The sequence below is a fragment of the Oncorhynchus mykiss genome, chromosome 24, assembly GCF_057628025.1.
Source record: "Oncorhynchus mykiss isolate SJ-2025 chromosome 24, ASM5762802v1, whole genome shotgun sequence".
Classification (NCBI taxonomy): domain Eukaryota; kingdom Metazoa; phylum Chordata; class Actinopteri; order Salmoniformes; family Salmonidae; genus Oncorhynchus; species Oncorhynchus mykiss.
This window is the reverse complement of record NC_143045.1, coordinates 24,425,147-24,449,526: the sequence shown is the minus strand read 5'-3', so window position 1 is coordinate 24,449,526 and position 24,380 is coordinate 24,425,147. Positions and strand designations below refer to the sequence as shown.

General features: G+C 44.1%; 1 protein-coding gene across 4 annotated transcripts in view; it reads left to right on the top strand.

Moving 5' to 3' along the window:
* Positions 1 to 23,511, top strand: part of LOC110504046 (serine/threonine-protein kinase ULK2) — a 61,124-nt gene extending 37,613 nt beyond the window's left edge. The window contains exons 1-13 of one of the 4 annotated variants that reach the window (XM_090218755.1): positions 5,029 to 5,183; positions 5,311 to 5,457; positions 9,662 to 9,810; positions 9,948 to 10,031; positions 13,247 to 13,518; positions 13,648 to 13,829; positions 17,976 to 18,085; positions 18,439 to 18,582; positions 19,031 to 19,245; positions 19,337 to 19,515; positions 19,759 to 19,877; positions 20,072 to 20,365; positions 20,828 to 23,511. In XM_090218755.1, coding sequence (XP_090074881.1) covers positions 5,173 to 5,183; positions 5,311 to 5,457; positions 9,662 to 9,810; positions 9,948 to 10,031; positions 13,247 to 13,518; positions 13,648 to 13,829; positions 17,976 to 18,085; positions 18,439 to 18,582; positions 19,031 to 19,245; positions 19,337 to 19,515; positions 19,759 to 19,877; positions 20,072 to 20,365; positions 20,828 to 20,892 — 1,971 coding nt within the window. In that variant the 5' untranslated portion in view covers positions 5,029 to 5,172 and the 3' untranslated portion in view covers positions 20,893 to 23,511. Of the gene's footprint in view, positions 1 to 5,028; positions 5,184 to 5,310; positions 5,458 to 9,661; positions 9,811 to 9,947; positions 10,032 to 13,246; positions 13,519 to 13,647; positions 13,830 to 17,975; positions 18,086 to 18,438; positions 18,583 to 19,030; positions 19,246 to 19,336; positions 19,516 to 19,758; positions 19,878 to 20,071; positions 20,366 to 20,827 lie in introns of those variants that run through there. The other 3 variants (XM_021582856.3, XM_090218756.1, XM_021582857.3) reach the window with 3 other exon arrangements.
* The last annotated feature ends 869 nt before the right edge of the window (positions 23,512 to 24,380 follow it).

The following is a 24,380-nucleotide window of genomic DNA, read 5'->3' as shown; positions in this document are numbered from 1 at the left end:
TATTGTTTTCTATTACTCGGTTTCTCTCTTTGTAAACAGCCTCCAGTAATACTGTTTTCTATCACTCGGTTTCTCTCTTTGTAAACAGCCTCCAGTAATACTGTTTTCTATCACTCGGTTTCTCTCTTTGTAAACAGCCTCTAGTAATACTGTTTTCTATCGTTCGGTTTCTCTCTTTGTAAACAGCCTCCAGTAATACTGTTTTCTATCGTTCGGTTTCTCTCTTTGTAAACAGCCTCCAGTAATACTGTTTTCTATCACTCGGTTTCTCTCTTTGTAAACAGCCTCCAGTAATATTGTTTTCTATCACTCGGTTTCTCTCTTTGTAAACAGCCTCTAGTAATACTGTTTTCTATCGTTCGGTTTCTCTCTTTGTAAACAGCCTCCAGTAATACTGTTTTCTATCACTCGGTTTCTCTCTTTGTAAACAGCCTCTAGTAATACTGTTTTCTATCGTTCGGTTTCTCTCTTTGTAAACAGCCTCCAGTAATACTGTTTTCTATCACTCGGTTTCTCTCTTTGTAAACAGCCTCCAGTAATACTGTTTTCTATCACTCGGTTTCTCTCTTTGTAAACAGCCTCCAGTAATACTGTTTTCTATCACTCGGTTTCTCTCTTTGTAAACAGCCTCCAGTAATACTGTTTTTTATCACTCGGTTTCTCTCTTTGTAAACAGCCTCCAGTAATACTGTTTTCTATCACTCGGTTTCTCTCTTTGTAAACAGCATCCAGTAATACTGTTTTCTATCACTCGGTTTCTCTCTTTGTAAACAGCCTCCAGTAATACTGTTTTTTATCACTCGGTTTCTCTGTTTGTAAACGGACTCCAGTAATACAGTTTTCTATCACAGTTTCCATTCCCTCTCACAGTTTTGTAGTCACCCTCATCTATTCCTTAGTTTGTTTCCTCTCGTGCTCTCCTCAAACAAATAGCTTCTCTCCTCCTTTCTCACCATCTCTCCATATTCATCTTTGGGGTGATGTTTTTTCTCTCCCCCTCTTTACCCTGTCTCTTAAAGTGATGCTACGATTTGCAATTCGTAAAATATGTTAATACTTTTTAAGTACTTAAGATCCCCGGCTGCATCTTTAGCTCTCTCTCGGCCTGTCCCTTTCCCCCATTCCTCCCCTCTTTGTTCTCTTTCCCTTGGTTCCCTGGTTGTGCTGCAAGGTGGTTCATACTTAGCCCACCCCTCTGTGACCACTCTCTATTGTAGGTGAGGTAAGGAGCTAGTCTGAGTGCCAGAGTGTCATTCTCTATTCCTGGAGGATCCCACACCTCAGTCAGCTCACCTCCCACTGTCAATTGTTTTTCCCCTGTGCTCTGTCTGTCCTTAATCGATTCCTGAGCCAGGGAATGAGAGGGGGAGGGAGGGAGATGGGAGTGCAGAGAGACAGAGCCACTACTAAGGATGAATATGGAGAAAAGCAAGAAGGGAGGGAGGTAAAGTAGAAAGAGAGAACAGCTGCCCAAGATAAATGAGGAGAGGGCAACGAGCAGACACAAAGCAAATAGAAAAAGGGGAGAGTATTTAGAGAGAGAGCGTGCACACAGAGGCGGAGAGGGAAAAGACAGTGCTGTGTTTCCATTCCCCTCTGGGTAGATGCAGTAAAAACAAACGGGTCAACAGTAAAGCAACACTGACCTACAAACTGCCTTTTGTTAGGGAGAGCTCCTTTTGTAGTGCCAATGTCCCAATTAGCTTCTGTTAGAACACAACAGATTTTAACGACCTGCTCTGGGGATAAATGAATGTGTTAAACTGAATGACTGCATGGGGTAATACAGTGTACTGAGGTTAGAGAGTAAACCACAGGAATAGTTGGTTTGTTTTCCCTTTGCAAATTCCACTTTCATGAACCTTTTTATGGCCTTTTTAGTTTTGGTTGAAATCAAATTTTATTTGTCACATGCACTGAATACAACCTTACAATGAAATGCGTACTTACAAGCCCTTAACCAACAATGCAGTTCTAAGAAAAAATATTTACTGAATAAACTAAAGTAATAAAAAGTAACACAATAGATAAGTAATAACGAGGTTATTTACAGGGGGTACCAGCACACAGTCAATGTGCGGCGGTACAGGATAGAGTGACTATGCATAGATAATAACAGAGTAGAAGCAGTGTAAAAAAAATAAAAAGGCAGGGAGTCAATGTAAATAGTCTGGGTAGCCATTTGATTAATTGTTCAGGAGTCTTATGGCTTAAGGGTAGAAGCTGTTAAGAAGCTTTTGGACCTAGACTTGGCGCTCTGGTACCATTTGCCGTGCGGTAGCAGAGAGAACAGTCTATGACTTGGGTGACTGGAGTCTTTGACGATTTTTTGGGCCTTTCTCTGACACCGCCTGGTATAGAGGTCCTGGATGGCAGGAAGCTTGGCCCCAGTGATCTACTGGGCCATACGCACTACCCTCTGTAGTGCCTTGCGCTCGGATGCAGAACAATTGCCATACCAGGCATTGATGCAACTGGTCAGGATGCTCTCAATGGTGCAGCTGTGGAACTTTTTGAGGATCTGGGGACAATGTCAAATCTTTTCAGTCTCCTGAATAGGCGTTGATGTGCCCTCTTCACGACTGTCTTGGTGTGTTTAGACTAGAGGTCGACCGATTAATCGGTATGGCCGATTAATTAGGGCTGATTTCAAGTTTTTATAACAATCGGTAATCAGTATTTTTGGACTCCGATTTGCCGATTTAAAAAAAAAAAAGTATTATTATTATTATTATTTTTTACAATAAAATAAGGTAATATGCATATATTTAACTCTTATGGGGGTGCCCACGTTGATTGTTGTAAGGTTATGGGCTGCCATGATTTGTTTTCCGTGTGAGGAGAATAATTTATGAGGCACACCTAACATACTGCATATTAATAACGTAGATTGCTTTGTTTCATACAGAGAGTCAATGTTGCAGCTGAAACGGCAGTGTTTCCCCTAAAAGTTTCCTTTTCAATGTGTTCCTACCGGTGCCAAAATGACACACAGCCTACTTCGACAAACGGGTGATGATTTAACAAGCGCATTTGAAAAAAAAAAAACACTGTCGTTGCACCAATGTACCGAACCATAAACATCAATGCCTTTCTTTAAAATCAATACACAAGTATATATTTTTAAACCTGCCTATTTAGTTAATATTGCCTGCTAACATGAATTTCTTATAACTAGGGAAATTGTGTAATTTCTCTTGCGTTCCGTGCAAGCAGTCAGGGTATATGCAGCAGTTTAGGCCGCATGGCTCATTGCGAACTGTGTGAAGTCCATTTATTCCTAACAAAGGCCGTAGTTAATTTACCAGAATTGTACATAATTATGACATAACATTGAAGGTTGTACAATGTAACAGCAATATTTAGACTTAGGGATGCCACCTGTTAGATAAAATACAGAACGGTTCCGTATTTCACTGAAAGAATAAACGTTTTGTTTTCGAAATGATAGTTTCCCGATTCAACCATATTAATGACCTAAGGCTCGTATTTCTGTGTGTTATAATTAAGTCTATGATTTGATAGAGCAGTCTGACTGAGCGATGGTAGGCACCAGCAGGCTCATAAGCATTCATTCAAACAGCACTTTCATGTGTTTTGCCAGCAGCTCTGCTGTTTGACTTCAAGCCCATCAACTCCCGAGATTAGGCTGGTGTAACGATGTGAAATGGCTAGCTAGTTAGCGGGGTGTGCGCTAATAGCGTTTCAAACATCACTCGCTCTCAGACTTTGAGTAGTTGTTCCCCTTGCTCTGCATGGGTAACGCTGCTTCGAGGGTGACTGTTGTCGATGTGTTCCTGGTTCGAGCCCAGGAAGGAGCGAGGAGAGGGACGGAAGCTATACTGTTACACTGGCAATACTAAAGTGCCTATAAGAACATCCAATAGTCAAAGGTATATGAAATACAAATGGTATAGAGAGAAATAGTCCTATAAATACTATATTAACTACAACCTAAAACCTCTTACCTTGGAATATTGAAGTATCATGTTAAAAGGAACCACCAGCTTTCATATATTCTCATGTTCTGAGCAAGGAACTTAAATGTTAGCTTTTTTACATGGCACATATTGTACTTTTACTTTCTTCTCCAACACTTTGTTTTTGCATTATTCATTATTTATTTGAGGCTGAATTTATTTTTATTGATTTATTATATTAAGTTAAAATAAGTGTTCATTCAGTATTGTTGTAATTGTCATTATTACAAAAAAATTAAAATAAATTGTCAGATTAATCGGTATCGCCTTTTTTTGGTCCTCCAATAATCTGTATCGGCGTTGAAAAATCATAATCGGTCGACCTCTAGTTTGGACCATGAAAGTTTGTTGGTGAGGGAGAGGTTGTTGTCCTGGCACCACTGCCAGGTCTCTGACCTCCTCCCTATATGCTGACTCATCGTTGGAACTTGAAGGGCGATTGTGTCTAATCGAAAGCTATGTCAATGTGTGTCTTGTTGTAAAATGTGTTTATTTGCTTCTCGGAGTGGAAAGCAAACAAAGGAACCCCTCTGTGTCTTTGTCTATATGTCGCTGCTGTACAGAATAGACGGGTGGTCGCGTGCCTCACGTGTATCCCTCAGTCTATTCCCATGTCTCTGGTCTACACCCTCCCCTGCTAATCATCTTATTACATAATGCTGCTAGGCTGAATCTGTCCTGTTCTATAACATTTATATTCCTCCCCCCTTCCTCTCTTTCCCTTTTTCATTCTAAACCCAAGTGACCCCCCTATGGGTGACCCGTGTATGACTTTTGCTCAGGGAACATTTTGTACCAATCGAATAACAAAGGAATGCAAATTAGCCTGGCTTTTTTTCCCTCCTGTCCCTCTGTGTCTGATAGAAAGGAGGAGGGCCCAGCACATACTATTGGCTGAGCCCACAAACCACAGTTTCTTCAGGCCCGCCCATAACTCCTCCTCTTGGCACAGACTGCTTCCGACTGATTGGGCAGATACGCGTGGGTTTACACAACAGCCCTGCCCCCTCTGAGTTGGGCCAGCCCCCTTACAGCAGGACTGAAGTTTAGTTCCTCACCCAGCCTCAGTTGAAAATGCCATATGTGTAGAAGTAAACAAAGAACTCAGAGACATAGCCTAGTTAGAAACTTTGAGTCAGCCTAGAGTTTAATTTAGTCCAACTGTTGTGCTCTCCACGTTCTATTCATACAAATGTCGTCTTGGTAGGACTGAAGTATTTTTTAACATAGAGTTCTGTGGGTGTTGACATTCCTGAACAGATGGTGCAGTTTTGGCAGAACTAGCAGACAACTGGCTAACGGGCCTGCTCTTCCCACTTCACCCTTCCAGGCAGCCGCAGACCACCGGGCAGACCCCCATGGTGTCCCCCCGGGCAGAGACCACCCCCATCCCTGTGCCCACCCAGGTGCGGAACTACCAGCGCATCAAGCAGAACCTCTCCAACAGCCCCACCACTACGCTTTACAGCTCCCCCAGGTAAGAGACACTGTCTGGGGAAAAGGGCATCGGTACTGTTTGCCGTACGGTAGCAGAGAGAACAGTCAATGGCTTGGGTGGCTTTAGGGCCTTCCTCTGACACTGCCTGGTATAGAGGTCCTGGATGGCAAGGAGCTGGACCTCAGTGATGTACTGGTCCATACGCACTACACTCTGTAGAGCCTTGCAGTTGAATACCTAGTATTTGCCATACCAAGCGGTGATGCAGCCAGTCAAGATGCTCTCAATGGTGCAGCTGTATTGCGTTTTGAGGTGCCCCTGTCCTGGGTGGTTCTCGAAGTACAACTGTCATGATTAAGACATTTTTTGTCTTGTGGGTGCATACAGTTCTCACACCTGGCTGATCAGAGACTAGTATTTCATGTTGTTGGATTTTTAATGACTAACCTTTGGGTGGGAAGGAAAATTCACCTATAACTGTCAGTTATTGCATCAGGTAAAGTTTCACAAAGTTTCATCAGTTTAGTCAGTGGATATTGCTTGTTATATTGTGGTGTGATGGGGGGGGGTCAAGACATAGAAAGGGAGGGAATAGGAGGAGGTTTTGAATCTCCTTTAGAGGCAAATTAGTTTTATTGTTGTGCTTCTATTGACTGAGATGAGATAAGAACATTGCCACAGGGATTAGTGTTTCTGTGGTGCTTTTCCAAGCAGCCAGGGTTTTATGTTAATGTAAGCTCTACTATTATTGTGTTTCCGTCAGGACTGTGACACGAAAGACTTGTGGCAAGCATAATCAACAACATCTGCATCATCAAATCTGTTGCTTTGCGAGAAGGTGTTAACGTTCAAAGTTGGCCATTATTATGTAAATTCAAGCTGAAAAGTACCCAGGGCCTTGCCTTGGCTACAAGTTAGAGCAAGTCCACCGGAGCCCAATGACATGGGTGCTGGCCCGCATAGAAGGAAACAGAAAAGTCTGAGTCTTTTGGGTAAAACATTGGGGTAAATCCACAGTGGGAATGCGGTACTGGAGTAGCCTAGCTCCACAGTGAACCCTCTGCTCCCTTACCCCCTACCTACCCTCACCACAGGGCCCCAAAGCCTGGGCAGTGGATAAATCTAATTTATTTGTCACATACACATGGTTAGCTTGTGCTTCGAGTTCCGAAAATGCAGTAATGACCAACAAGTAATCTAACCTAACAATTTCACAACTACCTTATACACACAAGTGTAAAGGGATGAAGAATATGTACATAAAAATATATGAATGAGTGATGGTACAGAACGGCATAGGCGAGATGCAGTAGATGGTATCGAGCACACTATATACATATGAGATGAGTAATGTAGGGTATGTAAACATTATATTAAGTGGCATTGTGTAAAGTGGCTAGTGATATTTTTTTTTACATACATTTCTACATTATTAAAGTGGCTGGAGTTGAGTCAGTATGTTGGCAGCAGCCACTCAATGTTAAGTGGTGTGATGGCCAGTCTGATGGCCTTGAGATAGAAGCTGTTTTTCAGTCTCTCGGTCCCTGCTTTGATGCACCTGTACTGACCTCGCCTTCTGGATGATAGCTGGGTGAACTGGCAGTGGCTCGTGTGGTTGTTGTCCTTGATGACCTTTATGGCCTTCCTGTGACATCGGGTGGTGTAGGTGTCCTGGAGGGCAGGTAGTTTGCCCCCGGTGATGCGTTGTGCAGACCTCACTACCCTCTGGAGAGCCTTACGGTTGTGGGGAGAGCAGTTGCCGTACCAGGCGGTGATTCAGCCCGACAGGATGCTCTCGATTGTGCATCTGTAAAAGTTTGTGAGTGCTTTTGGTGACAGGCTATCTGTGTGGGTGGACCATTTCAGTTTGTCCGTGATGTGTACGCCGAGGAACTTAAAACTTACTACCCTTTCCATTACTTTCGTGTCGATGTGGATAGGGGGGTGCTCCCTTTGCTGTTTCCTGAAGTCCACGATCATCTCCTTTGTTTTGTTGACGTTGAGTGAAAGGCTATTTTCCTGACACCACACTCCGAGGGCCCTCACCTCCTCCCTGTAGGCCGTCTCGTCATTGTTGGTAATCAAGCCTACCACTGTAGTGTCGTCTGCAAACTTGATGATTGAGTTGTAGGCGTGCATGACCACGCAGTCGTGGGTGAACAGGGAGTACAGGAGGGAGCTCAGAACGCACCCTTGTGGGGCCCCAGTGTTGAGGATCAGCGGGGTGGAGATGTTGTTACCTACCCTCACTACCTTGGGGCGGCCCGTCAGGAAGTCCAGTACCCAGTTGCACAGGGCGGGGTCGAGACTGAGGGAATAGCTACACTGTTTTTATTCGGTCATGTTCCCGGTCATCTTGCCCTGATTAAAAGCAGTGGTTTGCGTTTTCAGTTTCGCGCGAATGCTGCCACCAATCCACGGTTTCTGGTTTGGGAATGTTTAAACAGTTGCTGTGGGTACGACATCGCCGATGCACTGACTAATAAACTCGCTCACCGTATTCGTCAAAGTTGTTGTTTGACGCAATGCAGAACATATCCCAGTCTACGTGATCGAAGCAATCTTGAAGCGTGGTCTCTGTCTATAGGCAGGTAGCAACAAAATGGAGTTGTGGTCAGCTTTTCCGAAAGGAGGGCGGGGAAGAGGCCTTATATGTGTCGCAGAAGTTAGAATAACAATGATCCAGGGTTTTACCAGCCCTGGTAGCACAATCGATATGCTGATAGAATTTAGGGAGTCTTGTTTTCAAATTAGCCTTGTTAAAATCCCCAGCGGTCGACATTTGATTGTGAGGAACTCTAAGTCAGGTGAACAGAAGGAATTGAGTTCCTGTATATTGTTATGATCACACCACGTCTCGTTAATCATAAGGCAACCCCCCCCGCCCCTCTTCTTACCAGAAAGATGCTTGTTTCTGTGGGTGAAGAAACCAGGTGGCTGTACCGACTCCGATTGCGTGTCTCGAGTGAGCCATGTTTCTGTGAAGCAAAGAATGTTACTTACTTATGTCTTTCTGGAATGCTGCCCTTGCTCGTATTTCATCAACCTTGTTGTCAAGAGACTGGACATTGGCGAGTAGTATGCTTGGGGGTGGTGCGCGATGTGCCCGTCCCTGGAGCCTGACTAGAAGACCGCTTTGTCTGCCCCTTTTACGGCGTCGTTGTTTTGGTTCGCCGGCTGGGATCCGATCCATTGTCCTGGGTGGTGGGCAAAACAGAGGATCCGCTTCGGAAAGTCGTATTCCTGGTCATAATGATGGTGAGTTGACGTTGCTCTTATATCCAATAGTTCCTCCCGACTCTACGTAATAAAACCTAAGATTACGTGGGGTACCAATGTACAAAATAACACGTAAAAAAAAGAAATACTGCATGGTTTCCTTGGAACGCGAAGCGAGGCGGCCATCTCTGTCGGTGCCGGAAGTAATTTAGTCAGAGTACGGAGTAGCCAGCCTCCCCCGACTGCTGCCCCTTGTCCCTTGGCCGTGGGTCTTACTCTGTGTCCTCCAAGGAGGATTAAGCTCTCTGTCATAGACCGACTACCCTGTCATTGACCGTGTCTGGCTAGTTAACGAGTTAGCGTTTAGCGACCGTTCTTTATGTTCAAGAAGAGATGAATGCAGAGAGCTAGTACAGCAGGCTTGCAGACAGACACTGCAGACATCTCAGGGGAGGACTGGCTTCCATATGTGTCCGCCTGCTGCCTACTCTTTTCTCTGTCAGACATATTTCTTTTTTTTAACTCCAGAAAACTGTAGAGAGGAAGTGAGGCAGAAAGAGAGAGAGTGGAAGAGTACTCGCTGTCAGCACAACAGTTGCTCAACCAATGTTCCGACATGCTTGTTTTTTTGCGAGTGTAGGCTAACAGCCGTGTATGAAGTGCTTGCAGCGTGACAGGGTGGTCTTGGCAGCAATCTGACGGTCGCTGAATAACTCCGGAAGTTGAAATTAGGGCCATGTGAAAAAAGGCAACTGTTACACTGAGCTGAGGGAATAGAATCTAGCTAAGCTCGTTGCCAAAGTTCATGTTTTCACATATTTTAGAAAGGTTATTCAAGTGTTATTTGATGGCAACATGAAGGATAGTGGTTGGAAACTAGAGCATCGCTGTAACTAAAAAGGGGGTTCATGAACTGTAGGTGTTGGTTCTGGTGGACTAACAATGAATGTTATGTTTTTGTTATGTATGTATTGTGTATTTGTGATATCTAAACCTCCATTGTGTGTGCTTGTGGTCTATGCAGGTCTGGTACAGTGAGGCGGTCCAACACCAGTCCCATGGGTTTCCCTAAGGTTGGCTCTGGGTCCGCCAGCTCTGCAGACTACAGCCCTCAGATGACAGGCAGACGTCTCTCTATAGGCAGCTCCCGCCCATACTCGCCCTCACCTCTGGGTGAGAACATGCCCCAACATGTCCTCATATCTCATATCATTCAACACGCCTGGCATCAACATCCTTTTACATTGAAACCTTCTGTTGACATCTAATGCAACACTGCATGAATATGTCTGTGTGTGTTTATCTTCAAGTGGGCACAATCCCAGAGCAGCTGGGTCACTGTTGTTGTGGACACACTAAGGGCCACGAGTCCCGCAGCCGCAGCTCCTCAGGAGGTGAGTTCAGTAGACAGACGGACCGATAGAACAAGGCTGGGTTTCCCAAAGATCTTCATTCCATTTAAACTAAATGGCCAAAATATGATCTTAGTGCTCTTATGAAACCCAGCCTAGGATGACTTTTAAAGAGCGACAGACAAGGGCAGCTACAGAAGTGTTTACATGTTCTTCTCTCTCTCCCCTCCCCTGAGGTGGATGTTTATGATTGACAAAAGCCATGAGTCAGGTTTTATTTGAAATAACAGGTATTCCATTAACACTCTGGGAGGGAGGTTGTGTGTATGGGAGTTGGAGCGTTTCAACCACCCGTCCACGCAGATTTCAGAAGTGTGTCACGGGGCCAGTATCCATGGCAACCACAGTGTCATAGAAAGGACTTGCCTTGAGCAAAACAGTGCAGATACAGTTAGCACTTTGTCTCCTTTGGAAAACCTGGAGATTAACAACCCAGACCTGATGACCTGCTAAAGAAACCGACCCAGACCTGATGACCTGCTAAAGAAGAAACAAACCAGACCTGATGACCTGCTAAAGAAGAAACAACCCAGACCTGATGACCTGCTAAAGAAGAAACAAACCAGACTTGATGACCTGCTAAAGAAGAAACAACCCAGACCTGATGACCTGCTAAAGAAGAAACAACCCAGACCTGATGACCTGCTAAAGAAGAAACAACCCAGACCTGATGACCTGCTAAAGAAGAAACAAACCAGACTTGATGACCTGCTAAAGAAGAAACAACCCAGACCTGATGACCTGCTAAAGAAGAAACAACCCAGACCTGATGACCTGCTAAAGAAGAAACAACCCAGACCTGATGACCTGCTAAAGAAGAAACAAACCAGACCTGATGACCTGCTAAAGAAGAAACAAACCAGACCTGATGACCTGCTAAAGAAGAAACAACCCAGACCTGATGACCTGCTAAAGAAGAAACAAACCAGATCTGATGACCTGCTAAAGAAGAAACAACCCAGACCTGATGACCTGCTAAAGAAGAAACAAACCAGACCTGATGACCTGCTAAAGAAGAAACAAACCAGACCTGATGACTTGTCAATGAAGAACCAACCCAGACCTGATGACCTGCTAAAGAAGAAACATCCCAGACCTGATGACCTGCTAAAGATGAAACGACCCAGACCTGATGACCTGCTAAAGAAGAAACAAATCAGACCTGATGACCTGCTAAAGAAGAAACAAACCAGACCTGATGACCTGCTAAAGAAGAAACAACCCAGACCTGATGACCTGCTAAAGAAGAAACAACCCAGACCTGATGACCTGCTAAAGAAGAAACAACCCAGACCTGATGACCTGCTAAAGAAGAAACAACCCAGACCTGATGACCCGCTAAAGACGAAACAAACCAGACCTGATGACCCGCTAAAGACGAAACAAACCAGACCTGATGACCTGCTAAAGAAGAAACAACCCAGACCTGATGACCTGCTAAAGAAGAAACAACCCAGACCTGATGACCTGCTAAAGACGAAACAAACCAGACCTGATGACCTGCTAAAGAAGAAATAACCCAGACCTGATTACCTGCTAAAGAAGAAACATCCCAGACCTGATGATCTGCTAAAGAAGAAACAACCCAGACCTGATGACCTGCTAAAGAAGAAACAACCCAGACCTGATGACCTGCTAAAGAAGAAACAACCCAGACCTGATGACCTGCTAAAGAAGAAACAACCCAGACCTGATGACCTGCTAAAGAAGAAACAAGCCAGACCTGTTGACCTGCTAAAGAAGAAACAAACCAGACCTGATGACCTGCTAAAGAAGAAACAACCCAGACCTGATGACCTGCTAAAGAAGAAACAACCCAGACCTGATGACCTGCTAAAGAAGAAACAACCCATACCTGATGACCTGCTAAAGAAGAAACAACCCAGACCTGATGACCTGCTAAAGAAGAAACAACCCAGACCTGATGACCTGCTAAAGAAGAAACAAACCAGACCTGATGACCTGCTAAAGAAGAAACAAATACAGACTTGATGACCTGTTAAAGAAGTAACAACCCATACCTGATGACCTGCTAAAGAAGAAACAACCCAGACCTGATGACCTGCTAAAGAAGAAACAACCCAGACCTGATGACCTGCTACAGAAGAAACAAGCCAGACCTGTTGATCTGCTAAAGAAGAAACAAACCAGACCTGATGACCTGCTAAAGAAGAAACAACCCAGACCTGATGACCTGCTAAAGAAGAAACAACCCAGACCTGATGACCTGCTAAAGAAGAAACAAGCCAGACCTGTTGACCTGCTAAAGAAGAAACAAACCAGACCTGATGACCTGCTAAAGAAGAAACAACCCAGACCTGATGACCTGCTAAAGAAGAAACAACCCAGACCTGATGACCTGCTAAAGAAGAAACAACCCATACCTGATGACCTGCTAAAGAAGAAACAACCCAGACCTGATGACCTGCTAAAGAAGAAACAACCCAGACCTGATGATCTGCTAAAGAAGAAACAAACCAGACCTGATGACCTGCTAAAGAAGAAACAAATACAGACTTGATGACCTGTTAAAGAAGAAACAACCCATACCTGATGACCTGCTAAAGAAGAAACAACCCAGACCTGATGACCTGCTAAAGAAGAAACAACCCAGATCTGATGACCTGCTAAAGACGAAACAAACCAGACCTGATGACCTGCTAAAGAAGAAACAACCCAGAACTGATGACCTGCTAAATAAGAAACAAGCCAGACCTGATGACCTGCTAAAGAAGAAACAAACACAGACTTGATGATCTGTTAAAGAAAAAACAAATACAGACTTGATGATCTGTTAAAGAAGATACAAATACAGACTTGATGACCTGTTAAAGAAGAAACTAATACAGACTTAATGGCCTGCTAAAGAAGAAACCAATACAGACTTGATGTCCTGCTAAAGAAGAAACTAGAAGGGGTATTTTTGAACTTCTCAGCAGCAATACTCTGAATTAACAAGAGGCTTATAAAAACATTAACCTAGTGGCCCTTCACTGCTGCTATTTTTGACTTGGATTACAGTGGAAAAATACACATTTCAAAACTGTAGAGCCATCTAGTGGTGAATTGTACATTTTCTCTAGATTAGTATGGGCCAACTCCAATGACAATATACTAACACTAATGTAACTGATGAAACTTAAACTTTTACATTAAGTGATAAATGACTTCTATGAATGACTGTGTGTCTCCTTTAGGTTCTCCAGTGCCGTCGTCCCAGTTACTGGGGGCTCGCCTTCAGAGTGCCCCCACCCTGACCGAGGTCTACCAGACCAGACAGAAACTCCATAAGCAGCTGTCAGACCCCATCCAGCCCTCCACCTCCAACTACCCCACCAGCCACTCCCCTCATCTGGGTCGCCCTGGCAATCTGGGCACCTCCCCCACCAAACACCTGGGCTCCTCTCCCCGCTCCTCTGATTGGCTGACAAAGTCACCGCTGCCCACCATCATTGGCTCCCCCACCAAGGTCGGTTAAGTTGATAACCATTTTGGCATATTTTAATCATAAGCCCAATTCTGTTTTGCTACGGTCCTACTTACCACAACCTTGGAGTGAGTATTCCCAGTAACTGTTGACCTCGATGTCCCTGTTCAGCCCATCTCGGCCCCATTCAAGATCCCTAAGACGCAGGCGTCCTGTAACCTGATGGCCCTGGCAGACAGTCCCACAACCACTAAGACCCTGGCGGACGCACGGGACATCTGTGCCCACCACTGCACCCCCTATCCCAGTGGGCGCCAGTCTGCCCCTGAGGCCAGTAGGACCACCTTTGGCAGGTAATGTGAGCACTATGGTCTTTCTCTTTCTGTGTGGGTAATATATACTACATTACCAAATGTATGTGGACACCTGCTCGTTGAACATCTCATTTCAAAATCATGGGCGTTAATATGGAGTTGCTCCCCCCTTTGCTGCTTTAACAGCCTACCCTCTTCTGAGAAGGCTTTACACTAGATGTTGGAATTAGAGGTTGACCGAGTATGATTTTTCAACGCCGATACCGATTATTGGAGGACCAAAATAAGCCGATATTTATTAATCGGACAATTTTTATTTATATATATATATTTATATATATATTTGTATTAATGACAATTACAAAAATGCTGAATGAACAATGAAAATAAAATAATACATAATACAATAATACATACATAAAATCTATTTAGTCTCAAATAAATAATGAAACATGCTCAATTTGGTTTAAATAATGCAAAAACACAGTGTTGGAGAAGAAATAAAAGTGCATTATGTGCCATGTAAAAAAGCTAACGTTTAAGTTCCTTGCTCAGAACATATGAAAGCTGATAGTTCAATATTCCCAGTTCTTCAATATTCCCAGTTCAGAAGTTTTAGGTTGTAGTTATTATAGGAATTATGACGCATCGACTATTTCTCGCTATACCATTTGTATTTCATATACCTTTGACTATTGGATGTTCTAATAGGCACTTTAGTATTGCCAGCCTAATCTCAGGAGTTGATAGGTTTGAAGTCATAAACAGTGTGTGAATCAAGCATTGCTAAGAGCTGCTGGCAAACGCAGTAAAGTTTTAATAAATGCTTACGAGCCTGCTACCGCCTACCACCGCTCCGTCAGACTGCTCTATCAAATCATAGACTTAATTATAATATAATAAAGACAGAAATACGAGCCTTTGGTTATTTAATATGGTCATATCCGGAAACTATCATTTCGAAAACAAAACGTTTATTCTTTCAGTGAAATACGGAACCGTTCCGTATTTTATCAAACGGGTGGCAACCCTAAGTCTAAATACTTCTGTTACATTGCACAACCTTCAATGTTATGTCATAATTATGTATAATTCTGGCAAATTAGTTCACAACAAGCTAGGCGGCCCAAACTGTTGCATACAGTGCCTTGCGAAAGTATTCGGCCCCCTTGAACTTTGCGACCTTTTGCCACATTTCAGGCTTCAAACATAAAGATATAAAACTGTATTTTTTTGTGAAGAATCAACAACAAGTGGGACACAATCATGAAGTGGAACGACATTTATTGGATATTTCAAACTTTTTTAACAAATCAAAAACTGAAAAATTGGGCGTGCAAAATTATTCAGCCCCCTTAAGTTAATACTTTGTAGCGCCACCTTTTGCTGCGATTACAGCTGTAAGTCGCTTGGGGTATGTCTCTATCAGTTTTGCACATCGAGAGACTGAATTTTTTTCCCATTCCTCCTTGCAAAACAGCTCGAGCTCAGTGAGGTTGGATGGAGATCATTTGTGAACAGCAGTTTTCAGTTCTTTCCACAGATTCTCGATTGGATTCAGGTCTGGACTTTGACTTGGCCATTCTAACACCTGGATATGTTTATTTTTGAACCATTCCATTGTAGATTTTGCTTTATGTTTTGGATCATTGTCTTGTTGGAAGACAAATCTCCGTCCCAGTCTCAGGTCTTTTGCAGACTCCATCAGGTTTTCTTCCAGAATGGTCCTGTATTTGGCTCCATCCATCTTCCCATCAATTTTAACCATCTTCCCTGTCCCTGCTGAAGAAAAGCAGGCCCAAACCATGATGCTGCCACCACCATGTTTGACAGTGGGGATGGTGTGTTCAGGGTGATGGGCTGTGTTGCTTTTACGCCAAACATAATGTTTTGCATTGTTGCCAAAAAGTTCAATTTTGGTTTCATCTGACCAGAGCACCTTCTTCCACATGTTTGGTGTGTCTCCCAGGTGGCTTGTGGCAAACTTTAAACAACACTTTTTATGGATATCTTTATGAAATGGCTTTCTTCTTGCCACTCTTCCATAAAGGCCAGATTTGTGCAATATACGACTGATTGTTGTCCTATGGACAGAGTCTCCCACCTCAGCTGTAGATCTCTGCAGTTCATCCAGAGTGATCATGGGCCTCTTGGCTGCATCTCTGATCAGTCTTCTCCTTGTATGAGCTGAAAGTTTAGAGGGACGGCCAGGTCTTGGTAGATTTGCAGTGGTCTGATACTCCTTCCATTTCAATATTATCGCTTGCACAGTGCTCCTTGGGATGTTTAAAGCTTGGGAAATCTTTTTGTATCCAAATCCGGCTTTAAACTTCTTCACAACAGTATCTCGGACCTGCCTGGTGTGTTCCTTGTTCTTCATGATGCTCTCTGCGCTTTTGACGGACCTCTGAGTCTATCACAGTGCAGGTGCATTTTATACGGAGACTTGATTACACACAGGTGGATTGTATTTATCATCATTAGTCATTTAGGTCAACATTGGATCATTCAGAGATCCTCACTGAACTTCTGGAGAGAGTTTGCTGCACTGAAAGTAAAGGGGCTGAATAATTTTGCACGCCCAATTTTTCAGTTTTTGATTTGTTAAAAAAGTTTGAAATATCCAATAAATGTCGTTCCACTTCATGATTGTGTCCCACTTGTTGTTGATTCTTCACAAAAAAATACAGTTTTATATCTTTATGTTTGAAGCCTGAAATGTGGCAAAAGGTTGCAAAGTTCAAGGGGGCCGAATACTTTCGCAAGGCACTGTATACCCTGACTCTGCGTGCAATGAATGCAAGCGAAGTGACACAATTTCCCTAGTTAATATTGCATATCGCATTGATTTTAGGCAACGCAGGACAAGCTAGTTAACCTAGTAATATCATCAACCATGTGTAGTTAACTAGTGATTATGTGAAGAAATATTGTTTTTTATAAGATAAGTTTAACGCCAGCTAGCAGCTTACCTTGGCTCCTTGCTGCACTCGCGTAACAGGTAGGCAGCCTGCCACGCAGTTTCCTCATGGAATGCAATTTAACCGGCCATAATCGGCATCCAAAAATGCCGATTACCGATTTGTTATGAAAACTTGAAATCGGTTAATCGACCGATTAAACGGTCGACCTCTAGTTGGAATATTGCTGTGGGGACTTGCTTCCATTCAGCTACAAGCATTAGTGAGGTCGGCACTGATATTGGGCGATTAGGCCTGGCTCGCAGTCGGCATTCCAATTCATCCCAAAGGTGTTCGATGGGGTTGAGGTCAGGGCTCTGTGCAGGCCAGTCAAGTTCTTCCACACCGATCTTGACAAACCATTTCTGTATGGACCTCGCTTTGTGCACGAGACCATTGTCATGCTGAAACAGGAAAGGGCCTTCCCCAAGCTGTTGCCACAAAGTTGGAAGCACAGAATTGTCTAGAATGTCATTGTATGCTGTAGCGTTAAGATTTCCCTTCACTGGAACTAAGGGGCCTAGCCCGAACCATGAAAAACAGCCCCAGATCATTATTAGTCCGTCCGACTGCCAGTTGGTGAAGCGTGATTCATCACTCCAGAGAACGCGTTTCCACTGCTCCAGAGGCCAATGATAGCGAGCTTTACACCACTACAGCCAACTGTTGGCGTTGTGCATGGTGATCTTAGGCTTGTGTGCAGCTGCTTGGCCATGGAAACCCATTTCATGAAGCTCCCGACAAACAGTTATTATGCTGACATTGCTTCCAGAGGCAGTTTGGAACTCTGTAGTGAGTGTTGCAACCGAGGATAGACAATTTTTACGAGCTTCAGCACTCGGCGGTGCCCTGTGAGCTTGTGTGGCCTACCATTTCGCAGCTGAGCCTTGTTGTGCCCAGACATTTCCACTTCACAATAACATCACTTACAGTTGAACGGGGAGCTCTAGCAGGGCAGAAATTTGACAAACTGACTTGTTGGAAAGGTGGCATCCTATGACGGTGCCACATCGAAAGTCACTGAGCTCTTCAGTAAGGCCATTCTACGGCCCAATGTTTGGCTATGGAGATTGCATTGCTGTGTGCTCGATTTTATAGACCTTTCAGCAACGGGTATGGCTGAAATAGCCAAATACACTAATTTGAAGCGGTGTCCACACACTTTTGTATATATAGTGTATATCTTGCTCATCTCAGTGTGTTCTGCATGTATTTCTCTCCCCAGGTCTGTCAGTACTGGCCGTCTGTCTGAACAGCCAATCAGAATCACTCTAGGGGGACAGCCCTACCAGGGAAGCACGGACAGCCTCAACACAGAGCGGCCCATGGATACAGGTAAATAAACACACACTGACACACACACACTGTCCTAGTTTGTCCTCACCGGTATAATTAATGGAATAGATGTTTGTACCGTTAATTAGAAAACAGCTGGAGACAGAAAATGGGTTGTGAAATTAGAGAGTTTAGTAAGAAATAACCTAGCTAGTAAACTGACCTGTACAACAATGGTTTAGTAGATGACACTTGTCATTGTCCCCAAGAACAACACAAATACAAAGACTCACCAGTCTTTCTGCTTCATGGCTTCTCGCCCTGCATGAACTGCTTGGATTGGCTGCTCTGACAGGCACTTCCTGTGAGAGCTTGATTGGCTTAGTGTGAATGACCGCCCCCTCCCTCCCTAGCCCCGGCAGGACTGTTTGGGCTGGCTCAGCTTCAGGGTGGGGCGGCGAGTCCCCGGACCGTTCTCTTCACCGTGGGCTCGCCCCCCAACAGCAGCACCCCCCCTACCTGCAGCCACCTGGGCACCCGGCCGCGCACCACCTCAGGTGAGACCGCTCACTGCGTCAGCGGCTAACTACTAGGCTAACCTGCTAGGCTAACCATTTGCTAAACCCCACTTCCCAAAGCTACACCCTCCTAGCTAACCTTCTAACGCTAATTACTATGACCACTCAATGTTGCCTACCTGGAGTGAAGCGCTAACTCGGTAGTGGTTCCAATGCCAGTTCCCTGAGGTACATAACTGCAATTTAGTGGGCAATCTCTCTCCCTCTTCTTGTGCTGTCCATCTTAGTGGGTACTATCAATAATCGTCTGTCTCAGTGGACTGAACATTGTTCTGGGGAAAAAATAATAATTGTATCTTAAAATCTGAAATTCTCTAGAATTCAAATTCAACCAATGAAAAGAGCAATCAAATTATGCCAAAGTGATCTACATAATGACTCACATGAACAATAAAGTTATATTCCTCTCGCCTTCTCTCGCTCTCAGTGGGCTCCAACAGTTCGGCAGGCTCCCTATGCTCCACCAGTGGGCGAGTGTATGTGGGATCTCCTCCAGGCATGGCAATTGGGACCCCTCCCCAAGGGGGGGCAGAGGCAGGTCCCAGCAGCCTACGCTATGTCCCCTACGGTACCTCTCCCCCCAGCCTGGATGGATTCATCACCTTCGAGGCCCCAGAGCTGCCTGAGGAGACACTCATGGAGGTGAGAGGGGACCTTCTCTGTGTGTGTGTAATTTCTATTTGCACACGTCTTTCTGTAATATCTGACCTGTATCATGTGTTTGTGACTACAGCGAGAGCACACAGACACTCTGATGCACCTACGGATGATGCTGTCCTTCACTGACTGTGTCCTGGATATCGCAGCGGTGCGAGCAGGAGGAGCAGACCTGGGTGTATCGGCTGCCTCCCTCTACCCCACTCAGGAGAGTGTGGTAGTGGACCAGATCAGCCAGCTCAGCAAGGAGTGGGGGTAAGGGAGAGACCAAATATGCGGGGAGGGTCATTTTAACTGAATGTATTTTGGTTTTAGTTCGGACCCAAACCTGTTGCATTTCGTCATAGTGATGCACAAAAAATGATATTGTTTCATCACAATTTAAAAAAAAAATTGTGAAAGGAAAGGATGTTATTATTATTTTTTAGAAAGAAAGGAAAGCCATGGAAAGAAATAAGATGTATAGGTTAGTAATATGTGCTGTACTGCCCTCTACAGGCAGGTTGAGCAGCTGGTGCTGTACATGAAGGCTGCCCAGCTCCTAGCCTCCTCCCTCCACCTGGCCAAGGCCCAGATTAAATCAGCCAAGCTCAACCCCTCCAGCGCAGTCAAGCAGGGTAAGACAGAAGTCCCCAGACCGGTAACAGTGCCATTACACTATAGTATTTATGGAAGAAAAAAACATTTTAAAAACGGCATACTAACTTAAAATATCAATAGTATCCAGATGCATGTATAATACTTAGATATCATTATTTTAGTTTATTTTGAGCATAACTAGCTTTCTCTCCCCCTCCCTCCCCTTCCTCAGTGGTGAAGAGTCTGAACGAGCGTTACAAGAGCTGCATCTCCTTGTGTCGGCGGCTCACTGACAAGCTGAACCACTTCTTCTCCGACAAGCAGCGCTTCGTAGATGAGATCAACAGCGTGACCGCAGAGAAACTCATCTATAACCACGCTGTGGAAACGGTGCAGTCTGCAGCTCTGGATGAGATGTTTCAGCAGACGGAGGACATAGCCTACCGCTACAACAAGGCTGCCATGCTGCTAGATGGCCTGTCCAAGATCCTCCAGGACCCTGCAGACATTGAAAATGTGGCCAAGTGTAAGTATCCACCCACCGACCTCAACTATAGATTGTATACCAGTCTGTTTCTGCCACACCATTGATATGTCATGTATGGCCAAAGGCACAAATCCATCTGACAACCAGGCTAGACTCCCCCAACAGGCTCTGTCAGAGACCAGACTAGCTTATCACATTGTAGTGTATCAGAGACTCTGGTGTAGTGGACATGGATATTAATATGGAGAGTCAAGTGTGTTAACTAGAGTCTGTTGAGAACAATCCCTTTGACTTCTTATCATAATGGTAACCGGCACTAAAAGGCTTGCTTCAACCACTTAGTCTATCTCTGAGGTGCATTCAGATGAGGCTTCAATCGGATTAGGTTTAGAGTGCACTATGGTGCTTTGACAGAGTGTGTGGCATGGCAGCCAAGGCATTGTGACATTGAACAGCCGCTCCAGTGACTGTGATCTGAATGTGTTTGTGTCTCCTCAACAGACAAGGCCAGTGTGGACCGGAGAATCTCTGCCCTCTGCTACTGCACCGTCACACTTTACGAGTAGCAGACCACACACACACACACACACACACACACACACACACACACACACACATCAGGGGCAGCTGTGACCTACCTGCCTTCCTCCTCTGCCCAGGCGGACCACTCTCTACCCTAACCGTAGAACCTTGAGAACAAGCACAGAACCCCAATGTTCACTCACGTAGCAGTCCAAGCACCTTTCAGATTCTTTATCTTTTTTTTAGTTTAAGCAAACAGCAACACGACAGATGGTATTAAACCTTCTTGGGCATCGCAGACTGACCGCTGAAGTGCACGAGAGATGATGCACACATTCACTACCAAAGATGATCCAATGATCCTGTAACTGAGACATTCACAGGACATGAACAAGACACAGGCATCTTCTCGCATGCTGTCTGTCAACCGACTCCTTGAAGAGAGTGGGATGAGGACACACACCACCAGATCAAACAAACTACCCAGCTTTTTGTTTCTGACTTGCAGGATTTTTAAATTATTTTGTACCAGAAGAAAGAGATTGACATGAGGACAATGACAACAGAGACTTATACACCGACGAAAAAGACAACTTTTTAATGCAAATCACAGTTATTATAATAATGTAAAGGTTTTTACTCTGTGTTATTAATGCTGTTGTGATTATTTATTGGTTTGGGATAGAAGAAGGATGATGTCATGCCGTCTGACATCGTCTTTAGTATTGAAGTGGATGGAAGGAGTATATGAGATTAGTCAACTTAAAGGCAGGCAGTCTGGCCAACACTGTAACAAATACACACACTCAAACGCCCAAACACACACTTTACAATACAAGAATACACACACACACACCGTTGTTACACACATGGAAAGAATCCTGAAGAGCAAAGGAATCTGTAGATTTGTAATTAGAACTTTTTGTTCATTTGTTAGCTGAAGCACTTTATTGTGAATAGTGGGGGGGGACACTTTAGGTAAGAGAAGTGTGAAGGCTGCGAGCTGTAGCTCAAGTGGGTTAAAGGGATGGGGGGGGGTCTCACACCCTTCTCAGCCTGCAACACCACTCGCCCTGCCACAGCTCTCCCTCATTGCTGGGCAACATGCTCGCATGCTCTCTGAATAAGTGTTGCCGTGGAAATGGGGTGAGGGGGCGTATGAAACATCCAGTCTCTACACATCTCCACACCACTGGTGGGCTTTTAGAATACTATGGTAAGAAGAAGCCTGTGGGTGACAGAGAATCAGACTGAAATTGATGTTTTCTTTGCCTCTGGAACTTTTAGCGGTGACCAGCATAGGCATTTGGGGAGGAGGGGTTCCTGATTAGTTAACCAAGGGGGCACCCCCCTCTCCAGGGTGAATCAAGACAAAACAGTCAAATTACTTGAGTAGTTACTTTACGTTTAATTTTCGCTAAATAATACAGAAACAAGCTTTTTTATGTTCATAAATGAATAACTGTAGCTAATTTCCTTGTAAATTGATGTTTGCAGAAGTGTAAAAAATGTGTATGTGCATGTGATTTTGTTATTTTGTTTTCTTAAGTGTGTGTGAGAGCACAGTGAGAGAGTGAGGGGGTCAGTGAGCAAGACAACGCCATTGGATGCCCAGCCTCTCAAAGAGCACAAACATTTTTATGTACGTAGAGATTTGATATGCCCTTCTACCCACGCCTGCCACGGGTTCAGTCAACCTACCTCCATTGGAGGTTCCTGGCACAGAGGAAGGTGCCAACCACACGGCAGCTGCTCAGAACATCTTCACACAACTTCCTCTTTATAATAGGACTGTTCATATACCATACTGGATATGGGAATTCTGTGTGGAGAGATCAAATCTACAGTGTATTGGAAGTAAAGAAAGGCCGTGCCTAGCAACCATTCAAGTCTGCTCTCTCCCCAAGCATCTGCTGTGCTCGCAATACAATAGTGTTAGTGAGTCTGCACACGTCAGGTATGCAAAAGGCCAGTGATCCTAGAAAGTCCATTACAGAAGAAGAGCTGCCTCATAAGACTGTTTGAAAAGTGGGCAGACTCCTTTGATTTTCTATTGTACAAGTGTGAATAGTGTGTAATGCATAAACTTGCAACTGGTGGCCACTAGTTTTTTTTAACGATGTACTGTTCTTTTTTTATTGACATATCCAAGTTTTTGTGATTTATTTTGGTTTTGTTCTTCTTGTGCCCTCTCTCCCCTGCTGGTGAGCACTCCACACCACAAAAAGCCTTTTCTGCACACTGAGTTGAGGGAGAAATAAATTAAATACAATAGTCTGTCTGAATTGACCTAATACATGCATCTATTTATAGAACTGTGGTTTTAGGCCACACTCCCTCTCTAGCAGTAGTTTATGAAGAATGGAGTACTAACGATGGACTGTTTTAGAGACAAACCATTGGTACTAAGCACATGTTATATCCCGTAGACTGAATGTATTTACCCTCCCTGTCATTTGCACCTGAAGCTGAATATATACCAACTCTTGAGATGGTCAACACCCCCCCCCCCCACCCAAACCGACCATGAAAATGCAACTGAATTTCCACACACCTATTTTTCAATGAGAAATTGTAATGTTTTACTTGATATGTGGGCATCTTTCTTTATGGAACTCTACAAATGCAGCCTTTGTTAATTAAAAAGAAAAGTTGGAACCTCATACATGGTCTGTCTCACTTCATGGAAAATACTAATATAACATGTGTGGGTCCATGAGGGACCCCATTTGAGCCAATGAGCAGTCATTTTGACTCAAACATTCAATAGATTGAGCCAAAATCCTTATTTTTTTTTGCACAACATCAATATACAGCTTCAAAGAATGTTTCAAACCATCATGTCAATTTCATGGACCATCAGTCCACAGTTCTGGTGGTGGTTACATTTCTCCAGCCCCATGCCTCAGCTGGAGAAACTGTTTATCATCTGTAACGAGCATCCCCATCCAGACAGATTCTGATAACATAATTAGCTACACAAGGGGCTCATTCTCTGAATATCACATAATAAATGAACAGGATTCCAAAATCACACGGTTCTCTGGAACTATTCTAACTTTTCCAGTCATTTACTGCCAAATAGAAGGTGACAGATGGGGGGGAAGGGATATTTTAGGACTTACTGCCTATGTTTTCTGAGGACACAGTCAGCAAATTATTCATCCTTGAAACAAATTCTGCATACAAATTGATCTAGTACACAAACTGTTTGTGGCAACCTTCTAATCTCGACTTCAGCTGTTTTCTTTTTACAGACCTGAAAAGGAGAGGGAAGCCCACAGTTGAAAAGACATTGTATTGTTTTCTCTCTCCACTTCAGTGTTTTTCATACCTGCCTCTTCATCTGTGTGCGTGTGTGTGTTGGGGCCCACTCTCTGTCATCATACTGTGAAAACAATTGATGTAGCCCAGAACCCACAGATGAACAGCGTCAAGCCCAATATTGTGCAGCAATATTGGCCTTCTCTTCCTCTTAAATCTTTGTTAACACCCAGTGCCCCTGTTGCTGTTTATGTCTACATCAACCATT